The 12677-nt window shown below is 47.1% G+C and overlaps 1 protein-coding gene across 2 annotated transcripts in view; it reads left to right on the top strand.

Moving 5' to 3' along the window:
• Positions 1 to 12677, top strand: part of LOC107386045 (early estrogen-induced gene 1 protein) — a 40067-nt gene that overhangs the window by 16144 nt on the left and 11246 nt on the right. Inside the window, exons 4-10 of one of the 2 annotated variants that reach the window (XM_015960214.3) lie at positions 601 to 721; positions 2087 to 2116; positions 5244 to 5360; positions 6768 to 6814; positions 7008 to 7162; positions 12260 to 12370; positions 12476 to 12671. In XM_015960214.3, coding sequence (XP_015815700.1) covers positions 601 to 721; positions 2087 to 2116; positions 5244 to 5360; positions 6768 to 6814; positions 7008 to 7162; positions 12260 to 12370; positions 12476 to 12671 — 777 coding nt within the window. Of the gene's footprint in view, positions 1 to 600; positions 722 to 2086; positions 2117 to 5243; positions 5361 to 6767; positions 6815 to 7007; positions 7175 to 12259; positions 12371 to 12475; positions 12672 to 12677 lie in introns of both variants that reach the window. The other variant, XM_015960213.3, reaches the window with a different exon arrangement.

Below are 12677 nucleotides of genomic sequence, written 5' to 3'. Positions count from 1 at the left end.
CTAACTAAATGGTATATGGCCTGTATTTGATAGAGCGCCTTCAAGAGTCCTGAAACCCCCCAAGGCGCTTTACAACACAACCAGTCATTCACCCATTCACACGCTGGTGGGCTGAGCTACGATGTAGCCACAGCTGCCCTGGGGCGCACTGACAGAGGCGAGGCTGTCGAGCACTGGTGCCACCGGTCCCTCTGACCACCACCAGCAGGTAAGGTGGGTTAAGTGTTTTGCCCAAGGACACAAAAGCAGCGACAGACTGAGCGGGGCTCGAACCGGCAACCTTCCGATTACGGGGCGAGCACTTAACTCCTGTGCCATTACCTGAAATTGATGTTTTCTCATAAGCTGTGTGACCTTTTTGACGCGTGTGGAAAAAGCAACTCGGTCACATGGTGGACTTGGTTCTGAGTTAGACTCACCAGTCATGAGCCTGTTAAGACAGCCATGACACAATAGGACACATGGACAATGTCCCGTTATAAAGCCTCAAATGCAAAGTGACAAGTGCACATCTATGTTAGAGTTTTGACTTTCGAAATGGTAAAATCACGTATAAAAAGCAGATGTCATCATCTTTGTGTCGGTTTTATTGTCTTACAGAGAGGAAGTTCGGGAGCACTGTGTCCGCTGGAGGAAAAGGTTTAGCTTTGTGTCCAAAATGAGCGCCAACCCCCACACGGGAGTCCTGGATCCATCCGTCTGCAGAGTGTCAGTCAGGAAGGTAGGAGAAGTTCCCCCCCAAAGTTGGTTTTGTTATTACTCATTAGCCATGTTTCCACTACCAGAACTTCAAGGTAGATTTACGGGAACCTCCTGAAATGCGCCTTTCTCCACCTGACCAGGCTGGCCAAACGGCCGTTTTCAGGAACATTCTGAACACCATGGGGCAGGTACTCCGAACGGCCTGGTGAAGGAGCTGAGCTGAACTCACACTGATTTGTTGTAACTCAGTAGAAAATAAAATCCGTAAATATTGTCCACACAACCGGCATTAGTAAAATTAGAAGAGTTGTATAAGCAGCTATCGCGTTTCATATCCAAGTCCTGACACCGGAAAACATGGCAAAATTCCCCCACAGCTGTTGCTAAACTCCAGACTCTGGGAAAAAAACGCAGAAATTCCCCCACAGATCTAATTAGCGGGTCTTTGTTGTCTCGCGGAGCGTCGTAAAAAACGCCGCTTCATCTGGTCATTGAACGCCACATCTTAGATTACACAGCCACTCTCGTCCTCGGAAGGGACCAACTGATTTACTTCGATACAACAAACGTTTGTGTCTCCGTTAAAACATGTTTGAACATTTCAGAAAACTGATTCAGGATCTGTTTCAGCGGATTGTTGTCGTTAACCTTTGGACTGAATTAAGCAAACAATGTTGAAAAAGTAAGGAAAGGATATGATCATTTTTACAGTCGCGGAGTGAACGGCGCTGTGCGCCTCCGCTCTGATGTTGCTCAAGTTTAATAGTTTTCCTACAGCTTCGCAACTTCTTCACAAGGCAAAAAAGTTAAACGTAGGCAGGGATCGCGTTAACTAGATGTTTCCATATTTGTTTTCTGAGAAAATCTAGAGGCTGTTGGTGCTTTTGACGGACTGGAATTACCCCGACGCGTGCAGGTGTGCAGACATTTCAAACGCACAGAGAACATGGTGGAGGTAACAAAATTAATCCAAAAGATTCCCATCAGAACATCTGAGCATTACCTCAGACCTGGACACCGTGATCAGGCCCTCTAGCAGGGAGCACTACTTGGACTAACTGTCAGATTTTCCTGGAATCGCTCAAATATTTAAATTTAGATTTGAAACGTTAGCTAAGTCCCTCCTTCCTTTTTGTTTAGAGAGGAGAAAAACTGGCCATCCCCACAGCCAGCTGGATATGAAATATCTCTCGATATAACCTTCCTCCCGAAGTGACATTTGGGATTTTCTCACTGTAAAATTCCCACTATATTCCTACATCTGACCGGTTCACGACAGACCGTTGATCGTCTCCTCCATCCGTCCATCTGGTTCTGAGTTGATTGGATCTGTGTCATCAGCATGAGTTACAAGTGCATTCATGTCTTCCTGTTTTCCCTGCAGGAGCTCAAAGGAGGAAAAGCGTACACAAAGGTAAGCAGTGGTCTCTTCCTCTTGGCCTCATATCGATAAACACAGAACGTGTTATAGGTGAGCTTGTGTCACATAAACACCATAACATGTGCTGGCATTTCTCTTCAGCCAGCAGCCTTCCAGCTGGATTTAAACCAGAGCGTTCCCCGGTCGGGAATTCCTTTCTGACCGTAACTGATGAGTCACGCCTCACGAATCTGAGGTCAAACTCCTCATGAACACTAATTTAGTCTGATCTGTGGACGCTGTCGCCCGACAGGAACCACTTCCTCTGTTTTTACCCGTTCTCCATTTAGATTTCCTTGAGTTGATTTTATGCCACTTCCCTCCTTAGAAGTTGGTTTCCTTAAATGCACACCTATATAAACGAAAACTCCTCTGAGGAAAAGGGGAACCTGGAAGATCTTCGGGTTAAAAATAACATCCAGAGTGTGTTTGACACAAAAGGCCATTTCCACCCGGTGAGGAAGCTTCGGGTTAAACGCCCGTAGCCGAGAGTCTTATCCGTGTTGTTTAAGGCTGCTCTGGAATTCAGACACTCCTGACCTGCACTTCAGAGGTGGGGGGAGTTTGGAAAAAGCAGCGTCACATTCCTGGTTCAAATGACCCTGACAGGAGAGAATTTATAGAAACGAAGCATCACCAGTTCTCATGTGGGTCACAATAAATCAGAGTTAAAAGGCGTTTGTAGCCTGGTAAGGCCGACTAAATGAATATATAACTTAGTCTGGCAACGCTCCATCGACGGCTCTCGGTCGTGGGGCGGGTTCTACCGTTGTCTTTCAAACGATCTCCGCATGCTACTGGACAATGAACAACGTGACGTACTCACTGCAACGGATGTGGGAGGAAACGGTCCGCTGTTGAAGCAGACAGAAGTACATCCTTATTCTAAATAAAGATCTTAAACACATCTATCTGCTCCTGATTCTAATAAATCCCAAGTACTAATACTCCAAAACTGATGGAAAAGCTGTTTTAAATGAGCTGTCGCCATCTTGTTCAACTCCGTCGCATCAACCCGCCCACCAAACGAATAGAGCACTGCGATTGGCCCATCATTGTGGACCATTCACAGTACCGTTATCAGTTTGCCTCTGTCAGAGCGCCCCAGGGTAGCTGTAGCTACGTCGTAGCTCACCCACCCATCTCTAAACTTCCGTTTCGTCTCCAAGATCTTGGAAAAGGTTGTGGCTAAACAGCTCACAGCTGCTCTTGATGACATTTATGATTGCTTACAGTCAGGTTTTCACAGAGCTCATTCTACTGTGTAAAGAATGAGTCTTTTACATCTTACTTTATGAACCATAAAATGTGAGATTCCATAGAAATATGAAATATCAATCTGGTGGATCTTTGACTAGTTTAACCAGAAGATCTGAACTTTTTATAGCAGGGATTAAGCGACACTTCGTATTAACTCCAAGGAAAGAGAGAGAGCCAGGTTTAAAATGGTTAAGAAATTTATTTCTACACAATTTAAACAAGACTAACTTTAACACTCTGTGTACCGATGGACTGAGGTTGAGTGAGGCGTGATGAATGATGATGTGTGTGGAATGTTATTCAGAACCAGCGGATCCGGAGAAGCAGTTAGTTCTGAGTGGGAGTCAATGTTTCGCTCTAAACTTTAGTAGGAGATTTATAACACACATGAAACGCCTTCTGTCGGTCTACATACCCAGGGGAAGCCTCCAATCAGATCCAGAATGCTGCGGTCCTCGTGGACCCTCTTTTGTACCGAAGCCGGTAGAAAAGCAGCGGTGCCGACGTGCAGACGCTTTTCAATTCAATTCAAGTTTATTTATATAGCGTCAAATCACGACAAGAGTCGTCTCAAGGCACTTCACATAATAAACATTCCAATTCAGGTCAGTTCATTAAGCCAATCAGAAATAATGTTTCCTATATAAGGAACCCAGCAGGTTGCATCAAGTCACTGACTAGTGTCAGTGACTTTACAGCAATCCTCATACTAAGCAAGCATAAAGCGACAGTGGAGAGGAAAACTCCCTTTTAACAGGAAGAAACCTCCAGAGAATCCTGGCTCAGTATAAGCAGCCATCCTCCACGACTCACTGGGGATGGAGAAGACAGAGCAGACACACACACACACGCACACACACACACACACACACACGCACACACACACACACACACGCACACACACACACACACGCACACACACACACACACACACACACACACACACACACACGCACACACACACACACACACACACGTACTCACACATGCTCAGTATAAGCAGCCATCCTCCACGACTCACTGGAGATGGAGAAGACAGAGCAGACACACACACACGCACACACACACACACACACGCACACACACGTACTCACACATGCTCAGTATAAGCAGCCATCCACCATGACTCACTGGATATCAAGAAGACAGAGCAGGCGCACGCACACACACGCACGCGCACACACACACACACACACACACACACACACACATGGTTGTAAAGCACCTTGGAGGGGGGGGGGGGTCCAGTACTCTAGAAGGCTCTTTATCAAACACAGGCCATTTACCATTTTTACAGGCTATTTGAAACCCCTCTAGAATTCTGCTAGGGGCTGCGGAGGTTCCAGTGGAGCGTTCCTAGACCAAACTTTGCAAAGCAAGAATTTGGTCTGGTTCAGGCTAGGGTGTTTGTGCTTGAGCAGGAAATCTGAGTGTGATCAGGCTTCAAAACTGTGAAATGTTTGGAAATGAGAATTAATATTTAGATGCTGTCCAAAAAGACTCATGTTCAAAGATATATATATATATATATATATATATATATATATAACTGCTATCCTTAAAGGATTTGGTCTGAGATCAAACCTCCAGAGACTTGTTGATGTTTTCTAACCAGTCATTTGAAACAGCCTCCCAGTAGGTGGTCCAATCGCGTCTCTTCTCCATTACCAGAACTCTCCTCTAAAATGGTCCGGAGCGACCTGTTTAAAAGCAGCCATGTGGTTTTTGCACCCTGTCATATTCTAAAAGATGAAAGGGTGAGGCTGCTCTAAATGCTGGGAATCACTGGAGACTCTTTTTCTCCATGTGAGCCTAAAGTAAAAAAGGCCTCCAGAATTAACCCGCTGCTCTTCACCCTCAGCTGGGCTTCACTGACCTCAACATGGCGGAGTTTGCTGGTTCTGGCTCCACCGTCCGCTGTTGTCTGCTGGAAGGTTACGACACCAAAAACACCCGGCAGGACAACTCCATCCTGAAGGTAAGGAGACATATTTATGTGTGTTTGTGTGTTTATGTATTAGCAGAGGCTTTTGTCCAAAGAGACTTACAGGTGATAATGAAGCAGCAGGCTGCCCTTGAGACTAACTACAAACACTGAACCTAGGTGGCAGTGAGGCAGCATGATGAATCCTAGAGGGAAGTGAACATGGAGTGGACAGTAGAGAGGGGGACGGGTGCTGGGAGGGTGCTAGTTTAGAAGATGTTCTCTGAAGAGCACGGTCTTTAGGAGTTTCCTGAAAATCAACAAGGAAGCCGCTGTTCTGGTAGTGCTTGGTAGGTCATTCCACATCTGTGGAACGATACGTGAAGAGCCTGGATTGTCCTGAGCGTGGTGTAGGTACGGCTAGCCGATGATCCATTGCTGACCGGAGCGGCCGGGCCGAGACGTAAGCCTTTGCAAGAGGATTCAGGTAGATGGGAGCCGTACCATCCAGGACTTTGTATGCTAGTGTTAGCTATTTGAATTTGATGCTTGCAGCTAGCGGTAGCCAGTGGAGTTCAATAACCAGAGGGGTGATATGTGCTCTTTTAGGATGATTGAAGACCAGACGTGCTGCTGCATTCTGGACCATTTGAAGAGGTCTGATGGTCCAGGCTGGAAGACCAGTTAGAGGGGCGTTGCAGTAATCGAGGCGGGAGATGACAGTAGATTGCATCAGGAGCTGGGTGGCATGTTGTGTTATCAGAGCGGGAAGGAGCAGAGCAACCTCATCGACCCTTTTCTCTGGTTGGTGTCAGCCAGAGAGGTTTTCTAAAACCTGGGCCAAGACTCTGAAAACAGAGCAGACTCTTTAGTTGGAGGTGTTTTTGGTTTAATGCTTCACCTCTGATGACAACAGGCAGAAGCAGCTGGAACTCTGTAATATCTTAATGTCTGAAGCTGGCCCCTGTTTACCAGTATAGTTAAATCAGAGGGGTCTAGCTATGGCAATTATAAATTCTGTAATTAGGTGTTTTTGAGCTTTGGTGGATATTTCCCTCGGTTAAGAGACAATTCATCTCAGTTTGACCAAATAAATACATCCACACGTTTGTTTTACAAAAGTTAACAGATGATTATTATTAAACATCATCTGTGTGGAAATCTTCTGCAGCACTTTGCTGTTTGCTGAGGAGCTCGAGAGCGCCCCCAACAGACCACCAGCTCTGCTGGAGCTCAGAGCCAACCAACAGTCACGTGCAATTGAACTGGAAGACTTCACTTTAGTTTTTTCCAGCTGCAGCTCAGATGTCGGTGAGCTAACGGGGCATATTCAGGTGTTTTGTTTGGAAAAACGATGCAGAGACGGAGGAAAGCTGCTGTTTCACAGCAATAAAAATAAACAGTGGTTTTGAACGTGACCCTAACTTTTCACTAACAGCGGTTTTTTATTCCTCCCTGAAGGTGATCATCGGGATGACTCTCCTCTCTGGAGATCCGTGTTTTAAAACGTAAGTTCTCCTGAGGGGGGCGAAACAACGTCCCTCCCAAGTTTATCTTTGTTTTATTGATGGACTGGTTTCATCATTGCTGAGCCTTTTGTTGCCACGGTGACTCATTCCTTCCTGAGTCGTATCCCAGCCAAGCTAAACACAACCAGACCAGTTCCAGGCTGATAAATCCTGTTTGTCTTTTTCCTCACAGACCTCCAAGTACAGCAAAGTCCATCTCCGTCCCGGGCCAGGAGCACACCCTGCAGCTGGACTGTAAGGGGGAGGGTACCGCCGAGGGCCCCGGGCCAGCTGGAGGAGTTTCTCTGGGCCGAGCCCCGAAGTCTCGGCCGTCCATCATCAGCTCATGTACGAGTCCAGGTCCGGCAGCTTCGAGTTTAGAGTTCAGAGCAGAAACAGCTGGTTATTTATCATCTTAGTTAATTAAATAATGGTTACCATACTTTCCGAAGTATAAGTCGCACCAGCCATAAAATGTATAATGAAGAAGAAAAAAACATGTATAAGTCACATTTTGGGGGGAAATTTTATTATTTTTCTTACAAAATCTGAGACCAAGCGTTTCACATTGCAAGACAAGTACCGGTAACAATAACAGAATAAACAGGGTGCAGCAGCGCGCCATGGTCTCCAGCAGGTGATGGCGGTGTTTGAAACCCTCCCAGCGGGACAGGGGAGCTAGTTCCTGGGCCGGAGCCGGCCCGCAGCAGCGCGTTATACATGATTTGGTATATAAGTCACTTTGGTATATAAGTCACTTTGGTATATAAGTCGCAGGACCAAGCAGGCTACGAAAAGAAGTGTGACTTATAGTCCGAAAAATACAGTATTTATCTTAGATAAGTAAATAATGGTTATCATCTTAGATAATTAAATAATGGTTATTTATCATAATAGTTAATAAAATAATGGTTATTTATGATCTTAGTTAATTAAATAACGTTATTTGTCATAATAGTTGATTAAATAACAATTATTTATCACAATAGTTAATTAAATAACATTATTTGTCATAATAGTTAATTAAATAATGTTATTTATCTTAATAGTTGATTAAATAACGTTATTAATCCTATTAGTTAAATAAATAGCGGTTATTTATCCTGTTAGTAAGATAAATAATGGTTATCACAAAATTGATTAAATAACGGTTTAGGCAAGGCAGCCTTATTTTTATAGCACGTTTCAAACAACGGCTATTAGAGAGAGAACACAGTAAATCACACAAAGAAATGTAGACATGAATTTCAGAGTCAACAAACACATAAAAGGTTAAGTTAAAGGGTGAGCAGCTACAGCGCAGAAGGTGAAGCATAAGAACATTTATGCAAAGGCTGTTGAAAACAGGAAGGTTTTTCATTTTGATGATACAGGATCAAAAACTGTGGTTTGCATTGAAGTCAATGGGACGTTTTTGTCCATAACAGGCACAAGAGGGTGGTAAATTTTAAATCTGCTGCTATACAAAAACTAAAAAAAGCATAAAATGTGATATTTTGCCAGACTCTAGACATGTCCCAGGCTGATTTAAAAAATAAAGAAGATCTTAATGGACGTAAAAACAAAGAGTCTGAGTACCCGGCCCAGAGGGTTACCGGGGTCCCACCCTGGAGCCAGGCCTAGGGTTGGGGCCCATGAGCGAGCGCCTGGTGGCCAGGCCTTCGCCCATGAGGCCCAGCCCGAACCAGATACATGGGCTCATCCAACTGTGGACCCACCACCCGCAGGAGGAACATGAAGGGTCCGGTGCAGTGTGGATCGGGTGGCCTTGGCGGTCCGATCCCCGGACAAGGAAACTGGTTTTTGGGACATGGAACGTCACCTCGCTGTCGGGGAAGGAGCAGGTGCTTGTGGCAGAGGTTGAGCGGTACCGGCTAGATATAGTCAGACTCACCTCGACACATAGCGTTGGCTCTGGAACCCAAGTCCTTGAGAGGGGTTGGACACTCTCCTTTGCTGGAGTTGCCCCGGGTGAGAGGCGGAGGGCTGGGGTTGGCTTTTTGTTAGCCCCAAGACTCTCTGCCTGTGTGTTGGGGTTTACCCCGGGGGACGAGAGGGTAGCTTCCCTGCGCCTTCGGGTTGGGGAACGGGTCCTGACTGTTTGTGCTTATGCGCCAAATATCAGTTCAGATTACCCACCCTTTTTGGAGTCCCTGGGACGAGTGCTAGATAGTGCTCCATCAGGGGGCTCCATTGTCCTGCTGGGGAACTTCAATGCTCACGTGGGCAATGACAGCATGACCTGGAGGGGTGTGATTGGGAGGAACGGCCCGCCTGATCTGAACTCGAGTGGTGTTTCGTTATTGGACTTCTGTGCAAGCCGCAGTTTGGCCATAACGAACACCACGTTCGAACATAAGGATGCCCATCGGTACACTTGGTACCAGGGCAGCCTAGGTCGCAGGTCGATGATAGACTTTGTAGTCGTATCATCTGACCTGCGGCCGTATGTTTTGGACACCCGAGTGAAGAGAGGAGCAGAGCTGTCAACTGATCACCACCTGGTGGTGAGTTGGATCAGATGGCAGGGGAAGATGCCGTGGAGACCTGGCAGACCCAAACACATAGTGAGGGTCTGCTGGGAACGCTTGACAGAAGAACCTGTCAAGACGGTCTTCAACTCCCACCTCTGGCAGAGCTTTGACTGTGTACCGAGAGCAGTGGGAGACATCGACTCCGAGTGGGCCTTGTTCCACTCTGCGATTGTTGAGGCGGCTGTTGCTAGCAATGGTCGCAAGGTGGCCGGTGCCAGTCATGGTGGCAACCCCCGTACCCGCTGGTGGACACCAGAGGTTCAGGCAGCCGTCAGGCTGAAGAAGGAGGCCTACAGGGCGTGGCTGGTCTGTGGATCTCCAGAGGCAGCAGACGGGTACCGGATAGCCGAGGGGGGTGCAGCAGTAGTAGTTGCCGAGTTAAAATCTTGGGCGTGGGAGGAGTTTGGTGAGGCCATGGAGAAAGATTATCGATCAGTGCCAAAGAGGTTCTGGCAAACTGTCCGGCGCCTCAGGAGAGGGAGGCAGCAACTCGCGCACACTGTTTACAGTGGGGATGGGGAGCTGCTGACGTCAACTGGGGCTATAGTCGGGCGGTGTAAGGAATACTTTGAGGAGCTCCTCAATCCCACCTACGCGCATTCCGAGGAGGAGCCAGAGCCGGGAGACCTGGGGATGGACTGTCCAATCTCTGGGGCAGAAGTTGCTGAGGTAGTCAAACAACCACACAGCGGCGGAGCCCCGGGGGCGGATGAGATTCGTCCTGGGCATCTCAAGGCTATAGATGTGGTAGGGCTATCGTGGTTGACACGTCTCTGCAACATTGCGTGGTCACCGGGGGCAGTTCCTGTGGAGTGGCAGACCGGGGTGGTGGTCCCCATCTTTAAGAAGGGTGACCGGAGGATGTGTTGCAACTATAGGGGGATCACACTCCTCAGCCTCCCTGGAAAGGTCTACTCCAAGGTACTGGAGAGGAGGGTCCGATCGATAGTTGAATCTCAGATTGAGGAGGAGCAATGTGGTTTTCGTCCTGGCTGTGGGACTGTGGACCAGCTCTATACCCTTGCAAGGGTGATGGAGGGGGCATGGGAGTTTGTCCAACCAATCCACATGTGTTTTGTAGATTTGGAAAAGGCTTATGACCGTGTCCCCAGGGGCACCCTGTGGGGGACGCTCCAGGAGTATGAGGTGGGTGGCCTTTTGTTAAGGGCCATTCAGTCCCTTTACCGGAAGAGCGTGAGTTTGGTCCGCATAGCCGGTAGTAAGTCGGACTCTGCCAGGGCTGCCCTTTGTCACCGGTTCTGTTCATAACCTTTATGGACAGAATTTCTAGGCGCAGCCGTGGTGTGGAGTGTGTCGAGTTTGGTGGCAGGAGAGTCTCGTCTCTGCTTTTTGCGGATGATGTGGTCCTCCTGGCTTCATCCAGCTCTGATCTTCAGCTCTTGCTGGGTAGGTTAGCGGCCGAGTGTGAAGCGGCTGGGATGAGGATCAGCACCTCCAAATCTGAGACCATGGTTCTCGACCGGGAAAGGTTGGCTTGCCAACTCCGGGTCGGGAGAGAGGTCCTACCTCAAGTGGAGGAGTTTAAGTATCTCGGGGTCTTGTTCACGAGTGAGGGTAGGAGGGATCGGGAGATCGACAGGCGGATTGGTTCGGCGTCTGCAGTGATGCGGACACTGAGCCGATCTGTCGTGGTGAAGAGGGAGCTGAGTCAGAAAGCCAGGCTCTCGATTTACCGGTTGATCTACGTCCCAATCCTCACCTATGGTAATGAGCTTTGGGTATTGACCGAAAGAACGAGATCGCGAATACAAGCGGCCGACATGAGCAAAAAAAGTATTTTTTTTTTAGAAAATAACTCGGTTTTAGTTTATTTATTTATTCATAAATTACATCAATGAATTTGAGAATTCAAACTGGCATTTCAAGGGTTAAAAGCCTTTAAATGATACAATTTTTTTATGGTTGAGCAGGGCTGAAGTTGTCCAACAGATCTATGAAAAAAAAAGCAAAAAATATATTGTTATGTATACACTTTTTTTATCCACCTTTACAAGCGGACATTTTTGTCCTCTAATGACTCTTTTGTATGAAAATTAAAGTGAACCCTGAGGGCTAGAAGGTGCTATATCAAATACAGGCCATTTACCATGTATACTGAAAGGATCCAACATGTATTCTGGCCCCATGCCATTGAGATATTTATTAACTAGTAGAAGTATTTTGAAACTGATCCTGTAGTTTACTGGTAACCAGTGTACGGATCTAAGAACAGGAGTGATGGGCTCGGTTTTCCTGGTTCTTGTTAAGACTCAAGCAGCAGCTTTCTGAACAAGCTGCAGTTGCTTCACAGCTTTTTGGGAAGACAAGTTAGGAGACCATTGCAGTAGTCCAGCCTGCTGGAGATGAACACATGAATGAGTTTCTCTGGGTCTTGTCTGGACATGAGACTTCTGAGTCGTGCTGTTTGATGATAAAACGTTGATCTAGTTCTAGCTTTAATGTAACCAGTGAAGCTCAGGTCAGAATCAGTTATGACACCAAGACTTCTAACCTGGGTCTTTGTCTCCGTTCCTCTGGAGCCGGGCTGAGCAGTAACCTCCATCCTGTCCTTCTGATTCCTAAAGACGATATTATAATATATGTCTCAAACATGAATATTACTCAGTAGATGCAGCATGAAATACCTGAAAGCAGGTGTTTGTTTATGACTGGTTTTATCTATTTAATCATTTAAATAATTTGATCATATACATAAAAAGACTGTTCGGGGTCGTAAGCTTGTTCCTGGTTTAAAACAAAAAAGTGAAAAAGGTGAGAAACTAAAAGTGGATTTAAAGTTTTTCTGACTGGTGATCTGGTTCAAAACCTCTGAAACTCATTCTATAGCTTATAGATTTAGTTCTTCTGTAAAAGGAAACACACAGGTCTGTAACCGTCCTGGCGCCTGCAGGTCTCCTGGAGGAATCGGAGGCCAGTCAGAACCAGTCGGGTCCCGCTGATGCTTTCCAGACGGGACATTCTCGTAATTCCAGCTACGCCAGCCAGCACAGCAAAATCTCAGGTACCAGTCTCTCCACGGTCGTGCGATCCCTGATGACCTTTGGGACCAGGGTTAGTGTTGGAGCTGATTATATGATGTCATTTCCTGTCTGCCGCCATCCTGCAGGCTACAGCACAGAGCACTCCTGCTCTTCCAGCCTGTCGGACCTCACGCATCGCAGGAACACCTCCACAGGAAGCAGCACCTCCGGAGTCCTGTGCTTCACTTCTGATGCACCATTAGAGGGAGACAAGGACGCTGGACGCCCAGAAAGACCCCCTCGTCCTCCACGGCCCGTCCTGCCCCCAAACAGACCCACCAGGTATGG

Source organism: Nothobranchius furzeri, chromosome 10, assembly GCF_043380555.1.
Source record: "Nothobranchius furzeri strain GRZ-AD chromosome 10, NfurGRZ-RIMD1, whole genome shotgun sequence".
Taxonomy (NCBI): Eukaryota; Metazoa; Chordata; class Actinopteri; order Cyprinodontiformes; family Nothobranchiidae; genus Nothobranchius; species Nothobranchius furzeri.
Note: the sequence above shows the minus strand (reverse complement) of the source record. Positions and strands in the feature narration are given on the sequence as shown.